Source organism: Stegastes partitus, unplaced genomic scaffold (genome assembly GCF_000690725.1).
Source record: "Stegastes partitus isolate 25-593 unplaced genomic scaffold, Stegastes_partitus-1.0.2 Scaffold194, whole genome shotgun sequence".
Lineage (NCBI taxonomy): Eukaryota > Metazoa > Chordata > Actinopteri > Pomacentridae > Stegastes > Stegastes partitus.
The window spans coordinates 165,998-185,500 of record NW_007577925.1 but is presented as its reverse complement, the minus strand read 5'-3'; the positions used below and the strand labels follow the sequence as shown (position 1 = coordinate 185,500).

Here is a 19,503-nt window from a genome sequence, read left to right as displayed (position 1 = left end):
CAGATCACATGCAAGTCGCATATAATTGGAAATGTGAACAAACTCACACACACACACACCAAAAAATCAGATTTCACAAAAAAATCTGAATTAAGCATTAAGTCCTGCAGTCTGAACGTAGCCAATCTGTCGGATTGTTAAGACAGATAATACGCTGTTCTCCTTGTTTGTGACATAAAATGTCACGTTGGAGTCGGAATCCAAGGCTGTCGGTATGTTAAGGCTGTTTTCTGTTGGTTCCATTTGTTTTTCCTAAAAACCTGTTGGATGGCAAGGTTTTCGGATTGTTAAGGGTCGGGTTATCGAGTCACGACTGTAATCAGTAGTTGCAGCCCCTCTATGAAGCAAATCCTTATTTTATGAAGCATATACAGCATGTTACATTTCTGTACAGCTGTGTCTTTTGTCATTAAGCTGTGTCTTAAAACTTTCTCACTGGTCTGTTTTCATGCTGCTAATACTCAATCTTTCTCCAGGTGATGATTCAAGTTTTACCTTATAATAAGGAATGGCAAAAATGTAAAGTAACTCAGGGGACTTTTTCCAATCACTTAATGTATGGTTGCATGATAAAAAAAAAACTAATTTACTGATTTAGATAAACATTTTCAGTTGCAAACCTTTGTTTGATGGGTTGGGTTATGGGTTAATATTGTGTGTAGTTTAAACCCAATTCTTGGTTCTAGTTGATTTAAAACTACATTGAAGTTGAGGTAGCTTCATAAAATTGACTTAATTGCTTAATATTTCCTCACCTTGAGTTCAGGATTTCAAGTCCCCGCCTCTATCTTAACGTTAGTGGACAATTTAAGACAGCCATTTACTACCACTTATTTAAATGCATGGCTGCAAGATTTAAAAAAGAAAAAAAAAAATCTAATTTACTGATTTAGATTAACATTTTAAGTTGCAAACATTATTTCGATAAGTTGGTTAGACATTATATTGTCTGAATTGCACCAACTTAATATAGAGAGTAATTTAAACTAACGTGTCTACGTTAGTTGATTTAAAACTAAATTAAAGTTGAGGTAACTTAATGAAATTGACTTAATTACTTAATTTGTTTTTGCCTTGAGTCCAGGATTTTAAGTCCTCTCCTCCACCTTAACATTCCTGGATGGTTACGACTGGTAATTAAAAAAAACTTTGATTGTAGAGGAAAAGCTCATTCCACAAACTCAATGTGGTTTGATGGTTGAACATAATTTCATTAATAGTTGTCAGAATTTAAAAAAAACAAAAAACAAAAACATTGATCTAAAATGTTGTAATTTGTTTTTGTTGAGCCCACTAATGTCATTATGATCTCCCAGCTATGCCACAGCCTCACTATATTTCCCCCAGTTATTAATAGTAATGATGTCTACATTAGTAGTGGTGGCAGTGAGAGTAGAACAGGTTGTTGTTGTTATTGTTGGAATATTGATCCTCCCCCCTCCACCAGATACCCAGCATTACTGAATTTAACTCGCAGAATATATTTGCGCTTCACTTCCACCACATGTACCTAACCCCTCATTATTCCCATTATGCATAAATACATCCGCCAAACAGTTTGAAACGTATCACTTTCCAGCTGGTCAATACGGCCTGGTCCTGGAGCGCCGTCATCAATCGAGGTATCAATATGGAAATACCACTGTGACCCAGACATTAATCAATCGGGCTCCTCGGGGAGGGAGAGGGAGGGCAGGGGCACCTAAAATCATCAATGAGACGGATCGGGCTGCAGTCAGGCTCGGACAGTCCGTATTGATAAGAGCATTTCCACCTGTAGCGGCCGGAGCGGAGAGACAGGTCGCATCTGAATTCAATACCCGCCGCCGCAGCTGCGAGCTCGAAGCCCAGAAAGACACGGTTGAGCGGAGCTACGTGCCTCGACTCATCATAAGACCAGTCTCTTTTTCTCCATATATGTCCCCTTCCTCCTCCTCCTCCTCCTCTTTTTCTGTCTACCTCAGAAGTTTTAGGCCATGCCTTTGCACTGAGGAGGCATCACGTCTCTAATACAGAGCAACAACGACTTCAAATTAAGTTCTTTGTCTTTATTCCGAGGCTTACTTCGCTGAGCGCTCCCTCCCATCCTCCCTCTTTATACAATCTCTGGAGTTTAGTCAAACCTATTTCCAACTTCAAACTGTGAGAGGGGAAGAGGAGCTCGACATCAGTGAGAAAACTCTTCAGATGCTCGTTTCACGCATTCATCTCACTGTGAGCGCGGGATTAAAGCGCTGACATCCAAATCTTGACCCAATCAATTAGGTCCATGCTCTGTGTGTGCCTCCTTTACCCAGATACAGCAGAGCTCCTCTCACAGGTAGTGTGAGACAAGTCAGCCTCCTAGTGGCGTGTTCGTGCATGCACAAGGAAAAGGAGGGAAATTGCCGGTGGAGAAGCGTTTTATTACATATTAGATCAGTGTGGTTTAGTTAAATGGCTTAATGAGCACAGTAGGGGTGATAGCTGTAATAAATTCTGCAAAGCCTCCCCTCATGCTCACTAATCCTGGCATTCCTGACAACCACGAGCGGCTTGTTCCCCGCGCCGGCCTGTCAAGCAGTGTTGACGATCCCCATATTTGACTTCCAATCAAATCCCAGTCCGCTCTCTCCCTCATGATGCCGCTTAAAGGTTAGAGTTCAAGGGTCGTGTGTCCTGTGTGCACACAGGCTTGCCCTTTTCATTCCCAATCAGCTGCTCTGTTTTTTTTTTCTTCCTGTGCCAGAATGGGAGCGATGCACCACAAAGGTCATGGGCATGGATTTCCTTTGGTTTGACTCAATGAAAAGGTCAGATGAGGGCACCATGAAATGGCAGTGAGGCCTTCACATGGCCCTCGCAGGGACCGGAGTCCTTACATCACCCTGAAATGGCACAGACCGAGTCGCGTCGGGCCGCTCTCGCAGGAACCAGGAGGGTCCTGTGGGCTGCTGTGACCTCGTCCCGTCCCCCCCTGTGGTTTCAGTGTCCCTCAGCAGAGTGCAGAAAGAGCAGAACAACAAACTGACTAGCACATGTTGCGTGAAACTTTTTAGACCACAGCGTGGAAGAAATGAATGTGTAATCCTTGTTCCTATAACTGTAAGCACTTCTATTCACTGAGACGTGTTACACAAACTGCCCTAGAAATTTCCCCTCACTAACTTGGCTCTACATTTGCATGCATGCATCAGTACTACCCGTCTACGTAGCTTCCGCTCACCAAACCTTTTTTTCCTGCTGCTTATAGCTCTGTCAGGTGTCCTTAAACAGGGAAACTGAACCTGAAAAATGTTCCTTAATAGGAGATAGAAAACGAATTTTAGATTACTGCTGTTCCACGAGTTTGCATTATGATGTATTTACTTGACACACTCAAAATTCACCAAATACCAGGCATATTACTCATTCTTTTATGTAATTTTACCTAATCGGTGACTTCGAACTTAGAATTTGGTAGATAAATCTGAGGGGTTGCACCTTTCTTTCTTTTTTTTTTAACAGGATAGGAATGATGTTTGTTTAACAATTTGTATCCAATCAGTTTAATGAATCTACTGGATCATTTCACATCTTCAAGCCTGTAAAATTGGAAGAAGACTAAAAGCATCTCTCTGTTGTAAAAGTGGTAAACACAAGTAGACATATACACTAGACAAGCAGCCATAAGCATGCGTTTTTCATTCTATGTTGTCACAAAGCCAAAAAATGTTACCTGCCGATCACCTGCAGTGTTTTCTTACTTGAAATTGTTTTAGCAAATTAGGCTGCATCACAGGATTTAGTTCACAACCAGCATTTTAGAGCTCTTCCTGACATTGTAAACATTTAACACAGTCTGCATCTACTGGGATTCATTCTAAATGAACTCAAATTCTGCTTACTGGCCTTTTAACAACAACTCCTTTTCTTTTTTTTGGTCAAATTTAGAAAGACGACTCTAAAAAAAATGTATTCAGTGCATCACATTAGCAATTATGTACGACTTAATACCCAGACAAAGAGACAAGACACAGGAGTTTTTACAAGATTTGATTTATTAACTATGATACAGATCACATAAGGCCTTGCTGTATACACCATTCCCATTGAGACAAATTACCATACTCAGCAAATAATGACAGTTTTTTTTGTTTGATGTTATCTTTTCAGTTTACAGTACTTCATTTATTTTTTTTTTATTATTTTCATCCCCCCCATTATTTCTTAATATTTTTTTTTTTTTTATCATCTCTTAAATAGTGAGAGTGGTGGAGCCCTCTTCCTCGGTCGGGAAGAAATCATGCACTATACTGGGCTGGTCTCTCAATCGTTCACAAAGAAATTGTTAAAAAAAAAAAAAAAAAAAAAAAAAGTTGTATTTTTTTAATTATTAAAATAAAAACATAAAAAGAAATTTTTTTTTTTCTATCACCACTGACTAAAGGGCAAAGTGTTAGACCCCCTAACATACCAATAAACAACCATTTGAATATAGTTTTGCTTGTTTCTCAATTTAACTTAACAGACATCTGTCACCATTGTTGGAAAAAAAACAAAAGAAAAAAACAAAAGAAAAGCAATGCAGCCACATATTATCGCTGAACCAAAGTCACATTTAAAAAAAAAAAATTCAACTGTTCTTCTAAATTGTCACTTTGCTTCCCGTCTCTCCCCATCAAGCCCCCCTCCCCCCTTTTTTTCCACAGTCTTTGGCTGCCTCACAGTCAGTTCAGTATTAACACATTGATATACACAGGGAACGCCACTGGCCGGCGTTCACACACAAGTACCAGTGGTCACCCCTCCTTCCTCCCTCCGTCTCTCCCAAATAATGATCCCATTCACCCGTTTGCTGTCTGTCTTCCCTCCCTCTCTCCCCCCTCTCCCCCCCCTCCCCTATCTCTCTCACACTTTCTCTGAGGATCAGTGTGTGTAATCTGGACGAGCTAACAGGGTTACACAGTGGGGTAATGACCGCGAGGAGAGCTGCATTCCTCTCCTTCACGTTCGTTTGGATCACGCTGGTGTCTGGCTGCCGGCCAAAGCACAGCTTACTAGCATGTTAGCCCCGAACCCGCCCAAACACACACACAAACACACACACACACTCCTAATTCCTCTATCACACGCACATACAAACATACATACACCCACACGCAAGGTAAATAGGTAGTGTGGACTGATGAAAGCTCCTTCAAGAGTCAGTGATTGGTTGAAAGGGTTTTTTTTTTTTTTTTTCTTCCTCCTCCATCTTTCGGGCAGAGAGGGCAGTCTGGAGAGACGTGCAGAGATGCAATTCAGTGTCAAACGGTGACCTTGGCGAGCATCTGTTTAACATTAACGCGCATAAGTCCGCGCACGCACGAAACACAGGGACGCACACGCGCGACGCACACACATTTTGAAAACTGCTTCGATCGGGGCTCAGCGACTCTCCTCGAGCCCCATCTCGCTGGTTTCTACGGTAACAGCAGGCTGGGCCGAGGAATTTTGTGATGCTCCATTCCAGTCATGCAGACGGATGAATGGACTGTCTGTTCTGTCTGCTGTCTCTCCCAGACCCAACTGTCTCTCTTGGACAGGGAATGACTAGGGGATGTGGTGGCATAACAGTGACGGCGGAGGCAGGAGGCAGGAGGGGGAGGGAGTCCGGTGTAGTGGTTACTTACACTCTTGCAAATTATATTTCGAGTCCATCGAGACCAACTTAGAGAGTCCGTTCCAGAGACATAACACTGTGTCCTAAGAGGACATCATGCTGGGGCTTGGAGAAGTGGTTACCAATTATTTCGAAGTATAAAAAGCCTCCCACCTGTCAAAGCTCGAGGCTTTCTTCCAACTCTCTGGCCTGTAATGCTACATTGTGCCTCAGTCTCTCTGTCTTCATTTCCTTCCACTAAAATATGGTATGTGGGAAGTGGAATAAACTCTTTTACAAAGGGCTGAGTGCTGACTTTGCGCCCAAAGGGAACTGGAAACTAACAACAAAAGACAGAGGCAATTTCTTTCACTGCATGTTAAACCAACTGCACTGTGGCCACATGCTTCATGGCTACACAGTCTAGATCTATGTAATCTCAATTGATTTGTACCAGATTTGAAACTGCTGCAGTTCTTTTATTTATACTAGTACACCTAAGTTAATTCCACCTGACATACAATGATGATTAATCTTGACAATTGCACCTATGAGAGGCTCTACAAGAAACCACAGTCAAGGAGAATGGTGCTACGCCCATGCAGTAGTGGAAGTGAGGTTATGGCTGCAACCCATTTCTTCCTCTAGATGTCAGTGGTGTGCTCCCAGAGAGAGAGAGAGAGTAGGGTGGACTGACAATAAAGTGAACGGTGGCTGTCATGTCGCGGCAGCCCCAATTTAAAAATGTGCCTTCAAAGTGCTCAGAAAAGTGCTTTTTGAACAAGGTCCTTACTACGTAAAACTGCAGCACCAGCTCGCTTGTAAAACCACCACAGCGTGAAAGAAGCAACATGACAGGTGAAGGTCCAACACTGGCATTATTCCCACTATCTGTCTAATACAGGGAAATTCAGGTAAACCTAAAAGGCATGGATACAGGTGCACGCAGACAGTGAGACAGCCAGCCACACACTTACGCACTCGTCGTCAGATCGGCCCAGATTTTCTCAAATAAACAACATAATATAAACACAATGGGAATGTGAGTGTGGAATCAAGATTTCAAAAAAAAAAAAAAAATCATGTTAAGCTGTTTTTTTTGTTTTTCATGTGTTTACAAGGACAAAGCATCAAGTTCAAAGTGACAGGGAGAGCAAATAGGAGACTGGGAGGAGCCTTCCCAGAATGCCATGGGTGTCACAGCACCCATAATCCTTTGCTTCAATTTGCTGCCCAGCAGATCCAGTCGGTCGAGATTTTTTTTTTTTTTTTTTTTCTGTGCTTGGCATGTTGCCTTGACTAAAACTGATTTTGTTTGTGTGTGTGTGTGTATGCATGGCTGTGAAAGGGGGTTGACAGATAGGAATTTGTGAGTCGCGGAGGACAGAACATCCTGTCGGGTGAGTAGTAACACGTGTTTCTTGCTTAAGTCCTCTGTACAGTGGTGAAATAAACAAAACATGTTCAGGACTAGCTGTCTGCTCCACTTCGTCCCAGTCGCAGCCTCCAGGAACGTACAGCAGGTGGGTTGGTTTTGCAAAAAAAAAACCCAAAACAAAACAAAAGAAAACATGCGCTGGCCACCAAATTTCCCAGCGCAGTTAGAAGCTGAGAGATTGAGGGCTGTTTGGAGGCACGCTGGCCGCTGGGCGTTTGCGTCGAGTGCATGTTGTGTGTGCGGTTGCGCGTGTGCTGAAGCAGTCCCAACATTACAGAGTTCACATTCCCCCTTTTGCACTGTACTTCTTAATCCCTCCCTGAGTCCCTTTAACAATTACTGGCAACATCTCACTCGTCATTAGTGTGTTTGTGTGTGTAGATTCGCTATAAGGCAAGGAGGGCAGGTCTAGATGAAGTGAGACTGAGAGACAAAGGGATAAAGTGACGGGGAGGGAGAAAGATCATACTGCCAGTTCAGAGGTTCTTCCTGGCTTGTGTGTGTGTCCTTTTTTTTATTTTTTTTTATTCTAAAAGCAACAGAGGCTCGAACGCCCCCTTTCTTCTCCCAAACATGTAGGTTTCTCCCTGTACATACTGCATCTCACTCAATCTCTCCCAACTTCACTTCCTAGCTCCTGTTCTTGTTTCAGTTTATCTTCTTCAGTTCCTTTCCCAAACTGTGAAATCTCTCATCCTGAACCTTTGAATCGCTGAATCTTGTTATCCGCCTGCTTGTTGTTATTTTTTTTTTCCTCTCTCTTTCCCTTGATCCCTGGTTCACAGCGTGTGTTGTTCCGTCGGGGGGTGATGGGGATGCAGGGAGGGCGGCAGCAAGGCTGGGATCGGGGACTGGGGAGTGGGAGGCGGGGAGTGGGGAGGGGACTGGTGTTGATGGTGATGGTGGTGGTGGTGGTGGTGATGGTGGTGGATGGGAGGGCCATAGTGGGGGATGACCGGAGGGGTGGCGGGGAGGACGTAGGGGGTCGGGGACGGAGTCGGTGAGGATGAGTAGCCGCCGGCCATGCAGGAGTAGGCCGAGGTTCCTCCCCCGGAGAGCGTAGAGGTGGGGGAGCCTGGGAGACCGTCGGCCAGCGGCTGATTGTAGAAGAAGTACGCGCACTGGTGGATGAAGCTCTCGATGATTGTCTGGTAGGTGCGGGTGGCAGTCAGGGCATCCATGGTGGTGAAGTCTGGCCTCATGAGTGTGGGCCAGAAACAGATGGACAGGTTCTCACTGGTCATCAGATTTAACTTGTTGTGCTGGCTCACCCTGGGAGACAGAGAAACCGAAAAGTCAAATTAACCATCTTCAGAAAAGGGGATGCTTCACTGATCAAAACCTGATGCTACCTTTCAAATCTGAGCAGTCAGCAGGCTTCATTCTCTTTAACCATGAATGTATGTACCAAACTTTCAGACAATCCAACTGTTTAATGGTCTGGACCAAAGTGCTGGAGCGATGGATCAACACTGCTACGCCTTGGTGGCAATAAAGTTAAAAATGTACTGTCTCAGATGTTTGTTTTCCCCTTAGTGTATGGCCATGCCTTGTTCATACTTCTGGCTTCAGAACTGTCCCCCTAAACTATACAATAGTTGATTGATGCATAACAGTGGTTTCCCATCTCTTTCAGCTCGGGATGCCATAAGATGAAGCAACAGCCACTTGTCATTCCTCACAAAAGGCTCTGGCCATAGCATAAACACTAGTTCTGTGCAGTTATCTCAAATCCCTAGATTTTTTCCCAGCACAAAAAGGTACAAATGTCTCTTCTTTAATGTTCTCTTTAATTCCTGTAACCCTCTGAATCCCAAAACCTGCCAGTGGGGTTAAAAGGTTGAAAACACTGCCAAATTACAGCATTTACCACAGCGCAAAAACAGAAAGAATCACAGGATTTTGAACTTTCCAACAGTCCTTGAACTCCTCACGTGTGACGCGCTGTTAGGTTAGATATGGTAACAAAATCGAAACTTAAAATTGTAATATTTCGCCAAAATCGCCTCATTTAAAAATTGTCAACAACAAACATTTTGCAATATTTAGATTCTGTAAAAAACAAACAAAAAATCTGTGCCTCTTGCTGCAACTGTGAAGTCATTCATGATTCAGCTGCAGTTGTGACAAAAAAATGAGGGACTTTTCAGCTGAACTGGGCTGCACTGCAGGCTGTGTTTGTACAGAGAAGATGAGAGACAACGATGGAAACAGATAAAAAAATATAAGTAGTAAAATATCTACAATATATAGAGCCACCTTTCTTCCCAGTGTTGGTAACACCTGTGGACACTTAAAAAAAATTTAAAACCATAAAATTCAATGATTATTTTCTTCTCTGTGTGGTTGTGCCATTTTCATAGAAGTGCAGGACTTTATATTGCAGTGAAAAATGAGCCCACAGTAAGATAAAAAACAAAAAAAAAACTGCTTGGGGTTCAGAGGGTTAATGATCTTGTGACCACTCAGACTTATTTTGGATTATTTGACGTACAGGATGTGAAACTGCATTGAATTTAAACTACAGTTTTACCGTCATTTTTGGGAAACTGGTCAGTTTGTCAGATCTCATCCAACAAAACTAATTTTACATAAATAAACTGTAACATCCACGACCATCTATTTACAAACAGAGCTAAAATAGTCACAGCATTGAGACAGACTATGAGTCAACCTGAGTAAAACCTCCATTCTGTCAGCGTGCTCGTGTCGGTGATGTCACCCACAGGTCACTTGACCAGCGGTGTAGTCAGCAGAGCTGCCAGAGGCCATCTCTGACCCCGTCACTCACTCACTTGTTCAAGTGGCTGATGACATATTTGAAGACCTCGTAGTTCTCCTTGGGGAAGCGGCGCAGAACATCCTTCATCGTCTGGAAGCGCTGCTCCCTATCGTTGATCTCTGAATGGTTGCGGAGAGAGACGAGAGGTTAGAGGAGGGAGGAAAAGTGGCTGAAAGAAAAGATCAGAGGAATCTGAGGGAAATGATGTCAGAGGAGCGAGACTGGAGAGCAAAGGAAGGGACGGGGAGAGCACAATTGAAAAGACGAGAGTGTGAAGAGCATAGGGAAAGCAATTGGTTTCAGCTCTCAAAAAATCTGTGCAGGACACAGTGATTTCATCCTTCAACAGTACAAGTTTCACATATCTCAGTGACGAAAACACACACACGATCCAAGAGGACTCCAAACTACAGTTCTCAGAAAAAAGACAAACCAGACAAAGACCACACACATTCCAGAGGAGAAACACGCCATGCATACACCCATTACACTGTCCAACAGATTACAGCAACACACACACACACACACACACACATACAGGGTGTGTTAAGCCTGATGGCAGCGAGGAGTGAGTCAGAAAAGCTGACGTCACCAGCTAACACAGTCCATCCTGTGTGTATGTGAGCGAGGCAGCACTGAGAACAGCAGATGTTCTCCTCCACATGATTTACAATCAGAGAATCTGAGTTTGTATTTCCACAATCAGGTCAGTGTGGATCAAAAACAGACTGTAAGGCAGGATGACTTCACGCAGTCCCTCCTGCTGTATGTCCTTCATCACTAATCAGAACTTAACGAACATCCTACAGCTTATTTAATGTAGCGTCACCATGACAATATCCACCCACCGGCTCGACTGTTTCTCCGCGTCTCCGTCTAGTAACGCCAAATAAGCTTTAATTTCAAAAACACAGAGCCCAATTTGCTGTTTTCTCCCAAACGACGGCTTTCTAGTCTCCCGCTCTGCCTCACTTTTTCTTTTCTGCTCTCGTCTTTTTCCTCTATTGTGGCACAGGCTGCAGGAGCTTTATCAGGTCTCTGTCACGGCTGAAGGGTCTCGCCGGGGCCTTTAAAAAACACACACTCGCGCACACACGCATGCGGAGCTCGGTGAGTGACAGCAGCCTGGCGGCCCAGGGGTAAATCTCTCTGGCGCGATGCAAGACTAAGCTATGCTTTAAATCTCCATTCTGACAGATTACAGGACACAAAGAGAAAAAGAGAGGCTGTGGAGAGCGCAGGAGCACCGTCGTTTATCTCACATATGACTATTTTCTCATGACTTCATCCAGACCCTCCATCACCATGTGCAATCATGCCCATGTCCTCTCTCTGAAAAGCCTTAAATATTCTCTCCTCCATCCCGTCTCCCCTCCCTTTCCGCGGCTCCTTACCGAGTGGCAAATCCAATTCTCCCCATGGATGGATTTGGATTGCAGGAGTTTTGCTTGTTAGGTTAAAGAAACGTTACAATAAAGGGGAAAGGGGGTTTCAAAAATCCAATACACCTCGGGTTTTAGTGAAGAATTCTCCCCACATCCCCTGCACCTCCCCGTCCCCCCCCACACCAGCAGAGCCCCGGGACTTACTGAAGGCCTCCACCAGCTCTCCCTGCATGCTGTAGGGCACCAGAGGCTCAGGTAGCTCGGAGAAGAAGGCCTTCATGGCTCCTGCGACCGTGTTGATGGTGAAATCCTTCTCCACCAGGTCCAGGTTGTGGTCTGGGAATAAAATGAGACATTTAAAGTACAAAACACACGTCTCATATATATGCACATCACAGTTGTACATACATAGACTATATAAACCCATTTTCAGACATTGGATATGTAACACTGTTCTGTCATTCAGACAAAGGTCACTTTACATTCATGTTTCTTATTCATTCAGTCAAACCCACGACAGTTATGGAGAGAGCCACAGTACACATGCAAATTTGTCCCGCACTTAAAAAAGGACAAAGCATCAAGGGATTTCCAACAGATAAAAATGCACTAAAAAACAAAAGCCTAAATCTAAACTAATAACAAGCTTGTCGAGCTGTGCAAATGACTAATAGCCTTGTGTGTCTGTGAAATTCTGTCCATGTGTGATGATAATCCAGCTAAAACTTTATCAACAGTAAAATAAAAAATATCCCGACAGCTGCGACGGAGCTTAGGACTCAACCTGAGGATGGCTGCTATGTAACAAATGATTTAAATGCAGCTTACAAACCGTGACTCTGATGTGAAGAAAAGCACACAGTGTGAGCTGTAGTTAGATCCTGACTGATCCTGTCTCCATGCTGGCTACAGTTTGGAATCAAAGCAGTTCATGAAGCAACGCTGACATGGGTCCTGCTGCTGTTTGATGCTGCAGGCATTTGATAAACTCAGAGTAAAGACTCCTACTAACAACTGGAAGCAACGAAGTCAACTTCAGCTCCTGTTAATGTTTTATCAAAACCTGGATTATATCTATTATTGGTGAGTCTCAACATTTTGGGCTATTCTTTCTTATTTGCAGTGAAGTTTGTTTTTACAGACATTCCAGTCTATAATAGGTTTAAAAAAAACAATGTGGGGAAAACTGAATAAGAAAGGTGTTTTATGATTTTGCCATGCAAACTTTGCACTTGTAATGTTTGTGGACCTGTATTGTGGAAAAAGCCTTTCTCAAATCATTCCGTGCAACTCAAAGTACGTCACTTGTGGAGACCTATCCTGTAATCCGACTTGATGCAGTTCAAACTGGTGCCACGTTGAAAGCGACTCTGAACTGAAGAGATCGCTATCGCAACTTTTAATGAAAGTGATCAGGGTGTTCATTCAAACATGAAGCCAACATGCTCAGATTACCTCAGATTAATTGAAAGGAGTGCACGTCTGAAAGGGGCCAAAATAAACCTCCAACAAATCTCACTCATTGTGAAATCACAGCCCTGTTGTGAAACTCATTTTCATTTATCCACAGACTATGTCGTAAAACACTGCGTACAGGAATTTGACACAAGTGCAGCAGTTTGAGCAATGTCATAAAGAAAGTTTAAGTAAAATTTGAAAGATGTCTCGTTCCTCTTCTTGCTTTAGACTTTGTAGTTTGCATTTTCTTCCCTGTTTTTGTGTCTTTGAATACAATGAAGAGTGCAAAATGAAGCTGATTATTATGATCACAACTGTGTTTAATCACAGCTCATGATATAAATTAACCAAACCTACACACATTTGGAATCAGAAAGCATTGTGATCCGCCTTTATGTGCGAAACGCAGGACCCTGGGTATGTTAGTAACTATGCATTCAAGATCTCTGCTGTACAAGATTATCCTAATCAGCAGTGTCTTGAATAATGTAAATGGTGGACTTCATATTATTTTTGAATCAATGTGATAAAGTACTTTAATTTGCATGGTGTTAACTTTGGTAGATCATAAACGTTCAGATTTTCCAGTGATGTATTAAATGAAATTATATAGTGATATTACAATGATGTAATAAATATGACAAGGCTTACATCCACATACACGACACTCCTTTTCTGGTTCTTTTCAATTACACACACGACTTGTAGTCACAAATATGTTTGCCCTAGAGTTGTCAATTCATAATTTCCTTAATATAAATAAATAACAAATAGACAATTATAAAGTTAATTTAAGCGAAGAAAAAGCCCAGAGAGCCAGAACGCAAAACCACTGGAGCACCACTCTAGCAGAGAGAGAGCACGTGTGTGGGAGCAGGAGACTTAATTAAAAAAGCCATTTTCTGATAACTTTTTACTTTACAAAAGGTAGTATGTGTAGCAAGAAGAGAGGCGAGAGAAAAGTGCTACAGCTGCGGTTAGAGGGTTCATGAACAGTCTGAGGAGAGCTCCCATTTCCAAAGTTTGCACGCACGGCGCTTCTGATGCCGCTTTCTCCTGCAATGAGTTACCTAAATCTTCAGGGAGCTGATGAAGTGCCATCTTCGCCGCGGCTACGAGACACCTGCGCTGTAGCTTCACCTGTAATTGTCTTGTCCCATCAGCCCGAGGCTCAAAATGATTCAACGCAGGGTTTCAACTCTGATTACTGGAGTTGGATTTAATCTCAACCAGGCGTGGACGCACGCATACACACACGCGTACACGGGCCATCTTGCTCTGCTATCTATCTCGGCAGCAACATGCTTCATTAACCAAACCAATCTGGAGGCAATTAACTGCCCACGGCAGACAGACACACGCATGGAGACGCACATTGAGGGCGCTTGTGCACGTGCGAGGATGCACATGAGGGCAGATAGACGATTGAGGAGGTAGCTCTGCAGTCTAAAAGGAAGTGAAGGCCAATTCCCTCAGTAGAATTAATGCTCCCTGGTTAATTAAGGAGCCTCAGGATTGTTATAGACAGAAGCAGATCTGCACACGTACACATCTTCATGGCCTTTTCTTCACACTTAAGCATGTGCACACGCTAATGCGTGAGTACTGTCAGCAGAAAGCAACGCACCTTGGTCGAATTGCCGCTGCATGCTCTCCATTTCTGCTTTGTTCCCGCTGACCCTGTAGATGCCCTCTGTGCTCAACCCTGGAGAAAAGAGAGAAGGGAAAAAAACATGTTATTAGCTCAGTGTTTCTTTCTTATTTCTAATTTCCAACATGTAGTTATGGTAACTGTTCAATCCCTCCAAGAACTCTTTAACATATCATCATTCTGTGTACAGATGCACTGTCAAAGACAGAAAAAGCAGAGGCTGTGCTTATAGCTTTTCCCTATGTCCCCGACCATCTAAACACGCTATTAGCACTATTTATTAAACCCATAAAGGGCTCCTGCAGGCCTGCTAAGAGCCCACTGGTGCACTGTGACAAGCTGAAGCTACCTTAGTGCCACAGCGCTATAAAAATGACTTTAAAAAGCGAGTATGCCATGTGCTTTTTTTTCCTCTCACACTTAGCTTCATTCTTAAGAGGATATTTACGAAGGATTTGCAGCTTTTCCTTAAACAGTCAAAGTACATCCGTATTAGCTAAAGGGCTGCAAAAAGGTTTTATGCTGGAAAACAGAGGAACAGCAGCTAAAATGTACATGTTTGAGTTGCTGTAATATTTATTGCAGGAGCGTTTTATTAGTGCAGGGGTGCAAATTATAACAAAGAGACTGTCTATTCAACAACTGGGAAAAACAAGGTGTAAAATCAGTGTCACTGTTTCACTGAACTCACATGGAGGGACAATGTTGCAGGTGGAGGAGATTATAGACATCTTTGGTTTATCTAGTCCAGACAACATAAGCACTGTGACGCCAATAAAGCACACTGCAGCAAATATGCATGTATTCATCAAAGCAACAATACGAGACAAAAGAGCAGGAGTCCAACAGTCTGCTATTCTTCATACAATCCTGCCTTTCCGTTTCTCTTGCCTCCTGTTCAAATTTGTGTTTTTACAGACTTTTAATGGCTCACAGCAGGTGCTGTCTAGCACAACATGACTGAGGCCTCCAATTAAATACACATTAAGAAAGCCTGTTAGATTGTATTAACCGTTTACAGCAATAATCTATTCTATTATACTCCAATATAATTGGCACTTAGAAAGTTTGAAAAACTGCATTGATTTTTCATAACTTTTTAATACAATCGCGGATTCTTTTGTTAAGCGGTAAATTCTGACTATTGTAACATTTCCTCATACGTTGTGTAACTGTCATTTAAGTAAAATAAACCCATATGTATTTTCAAAAACAGCATGCAACTCCAAATACTTTGAGTTCAGTAGCAGAAAATATGTTTATGTTTTAGTTCAACTGTTACCCCAACATGCACCAAAATGTGCCAACAATATTTATCTGTCCTTAATTCACCCTCTAAATACCAAAACCTGCCGGTGGCTTTGAAAGGTTTGTCATGTTTAAGAAAAATAACCACAATTACAGCGTTTCCCGAATTTAGAAACAGTAACTGCCAACCGTCCTTAAATTTGCAATTCCATCAGAAAATGTAACCGGATTGAAGCATAAAATCATGAAATTTATTGGGATTCACTTTAGTCTGCATGGAACATGTAAAAGTTAACTAAAAATAAATTGTTTCTGATAGATAATTCTACATGCCTCTGTGCAACTGGGAAGCCACGACTACCTCAGCAGTTACCAACAGTCAAGTGACAAAGACTTCTGGGAATTTTTTTTTTTGGCTGACCTTCAGGCTGTGCTTACACAGAGCAGATACAAATAAAGAAACAAGTATTACAGTAGTAAGTAAAGTAAGAAAAATATCTACAATATTTAATCACTATTTTTCCAGTCTTGGTAAAGCACCTGGGCACTTGGAAAAGTGTTGTAGATGTTGCTTCATTATTTTTATTTTTTTAAACTTGTAAAATTAATAATCAAATAAATTCAACTTTCTTTTTTAAAGTTATATGATTTATGGCATGGTAACTGTGTCATACTGCACAAAAAAAACATGTGTAGGTTCTCTCTACTTCTAGCCATGGTTGAGCTGTTTCCATAGAGGTGCAGGACTTTATTTTGCAGTGAAAAATGAGCCCACAGTGAGTCAAAATGTGACAGGAGCAGAAACTGTTTGAGGTTCAGAGGCTCTTTTACACTTGTAGCCTGAAAAAATACCCCAACTTAAGAAACTGAAGTCATGCATCATAGTGTACTATTAATATAACTTGCAGTAGGTTTAGTAAACACCCTCCTTGGCAACACATCCATGTTCTCAGATGTGGAAAACACCAGGAACCAAGTGGGTCAGTGGCAGAAAGGAAGAGCCCGCAGACAGCTGGTATGAATGAAAGCTCACTTCATTTCAGTTCATTAATAGTTTTTTCCAATTTACAAAAAGATAACGCTCCACCTCCCATCCTCCACCCTTGAAATTCTCTCCTCGCTCGCACTTTTGGTGGCGATACGGGGGAGACAAAGAGCAGTCCAGAGGGAGTGAGGGAGATAGAAGTGGCAGAAAAAAAAAAAAAGGATGAGATAGGGAGAGGCAAGGGAGGAAATGAGAGAGCTCTCAGTCAAGGCATACAACATCGATCTCCTCCTTCTACCAATCAATTATCCACAAAAGCTTTTCTAGCCAGACACTAGGAAAACAGGGATGGGAGGAGAGATAGGGAGAGGGAGTAGTGTTGCAGTGGTGGGGTGAGAGAGTGAGAGATAGGGGCAAAATAGGACAAGCACCCAAGGATGGAAAAAGATAGTGAGGGGAGTGTGAGGACGAATAGGAGTGAGAGTCAGACTGATGAAAGAGAGAATGAGGAAAAATAAAGGGATTAAGATAAAGATGGATATATAGAGGAATGGGAAGCTACAAAGCACATCAAAGATGGGGGTTACATGAAGATGAAAGGAATGTAACAGGAGCCAAAAGGCAGTGGGAGGGTCCGAATAGAATAAAATAATAATTCTACAGTGAACGCTTGAAAAGGTGATTTCACTAAAATTGCACCCTCTTCCTCTACAGTCAGAGAAAGCAGCAGCAGCACTTCCTGAGGTCAACGCAAATAAACACAATTGCAACGGCAAACAAATCTGCAGCCTCTAATGTCTTCTTCCATTCTTTAAGGCTATTTTAAATCCATACACTGTGCAAATTACTTTTAGAAGCTTTTATTGCCTACATCTTTATGCACTGCGCTCGCTTATAAATAGGATAGAAACCTAAAAATACACCCATCTATGGTAACTTCACAGCTTCCAAAGGCACTCAAGAGGCCAAAAACATGCCTGTGGACCCGCAGTCACACAAACTCCGAGAGTGTGATAAATGCTCCCTCAGTTAGCGGCCGACTTTCTGCAGCGCGTTTACTGTCTGACACCAATCCAGCTGATCCCACATCAGCCCAGAATCCCAGCCACCCTCCGGGTTGAGCAGCCCAGAGGCTGATTTCATAGTTCACCATGGAGACAAGCAGTCGCTGGGTGCTGCCCTTTTCGTCGCTATGGAGGCTCCTACAGCCAGCAGATATGCCTGCACACGCTAACACACATTCATCACCTCGGTGCCCATGAGCAGAACACACTGCGACTACCACGCTGGGAGAAAGCCCGAGCTGAGAAGAGATAACAGCAGTCACTACGGATTGATTTTATATAGCTGCTTTTCTACAAGCTCAGAATGCATGAAAATAACACAAAATACCACATCCACTCCCATTATTCTCAAGGACAAAAGGAGTGAGCTATGAAGCACGAATAAGGGATGCAACAAAGAAATAAGACCTCAGAATATAAATGATAAAAACTGAAAATACCACATTTTATTCACTATAGCGCCTTTGTGCTGCCACCAAAAATGATGAATATCAAAAATTCAGCTGCTGTATGTGTACATTTAAAGTGTATGTAAGTGAAGGATTACGGGTGACATTTACACAGATGGGAATAAAGGCAGGATTTGGGTTTAAGTTAGCTGCAAGTATTTTTGTTGCTCTAAAAGGAAAAGGGAAGAATGTAGGTCAAAGCAGCAGGTCCAAGGTCGGCGTGACAACGTCATCCATTATCAGCTCACGCTGCAGTGACAAACACGGTGTCAGCGCTGTATGGTAATTTCCTGCAAGTGCCATTATATCCACAGATTATAGACACAGATATGGGATAAGTAAAGTCTGACTTACAGCAACAACAATCAGGACTAAATAGCACATTGTATCTCATTTCCCCTTCGAGTCCCAGAGAATCTCAGTGTGGGTCTGTCCCACATGTGTTAGCATGTAAACAAAACAATTCTACACACACACTGCACCGGGTTAGTGTGTGCCGCGCTCTTTACACATGCCTACACTTGCAAATAACATTTGAAGAAGCTAAACACACATAGAAAACAACAGAGACCAAATATTCTTCCAATTTCTTGGCTTGTGATATTGATCGAACTGAGGGAGATATGGGGCAGAATATTACCTGGATAAAACACACCCAGACACACATACCCACACACACACACACACACACACACACACACACACACACACACACACACAAGCGAGACAAAGCAATGAAGAGGAAGTTCAGAGAGAGGGAGAAAGAGATACAGTGAATTGAGGGAGGTGACACTAGAACAGGGGGACAAATAGAAATGTGTGTTAGCAAGGAGATGAAAGAAATCAAATCTGACAAGTGTAGGTACTCAGAGTGATGGAGGGAGAAGGATGAGTGGATCAGGAGAAAGAAGTAAAGAAACAAGGACACGAGAAATAAAATAGGGGAGGGGAGAGGAAACAGAGGATTAGGAGAAATACTAAAAGGAGCGAGCGAGGATAAGAGGTGGAAAATACCTCCAGAGGAGCTGTGAATTCACTCCCCAGCGTGCACAACAGCGTCTGCATATTCAACCAGTTTTTCTCGTAACTGCCGTGACCGCTCCGGTTAACGTGTTAACAGGGTGAGGTGGAATCTAACGTGATGCTGTGTTATCGAGAGCTTTGCGTCTACACGGAGGAAGAAGGTGGATGCTTTGCGAGGCTGCAATGATCCACAAATACGGTCTTTAATCAGGACAGAGATTACGATGGAATGCATTGGCACGTCAGTCAGCAGCAGGGATGGTTTGACAGACTCACAAACTTGAGTACTTGGGAAAAAGAGTCGACCTTTATATTGAATATTAGGTGGGACAAATCTACCATCTGCACTTTTTCCGGGAATTTAGACGGAGGCACTCACAACTTTAGTATCTAAAATCCTGGTTATGACCCAGCCAAG

The 19,503-nt window shown here is 42.7% G+C and overlaps 1 protein-coding gene across 1 annotated transcript in view; it reads right to left on the bottom strand.

Annotated features, from left to right (window-relative positions):
• Positions 1–4,001: 4,001 nt before the first annotated feature.
• Positions 4,002–19,503, bottom strand: part of arhgap35a (Rho GTPase activating protein 35a) — a 66,853-nt gene continuing 51,351 nt past the window's right edge. The window contains exons 4-7 of the mRNA XM_008280436.1: positions 14,293–14,370; positions 11,412–11,543; positions 9,836–9,941; positions 4,002–8,312 (exon numbers count right to left, since the gene is read on the bottom strand). Of these exons, the coding sequence (XP_008278658.1) occupies positions 7,820–8,312; positions 9,836–9,941; positions 11,412–11,543; positions 14,293–14,370 (809 nt within the window). The 3' untranslated portion in view covers positions 4,002–7,819. The remainder of the gene's footprint in view (positions 8,313–9,835; positions 9,942–11,411; positions 11,544–14,292; positions 14,371–19,503) is intronic.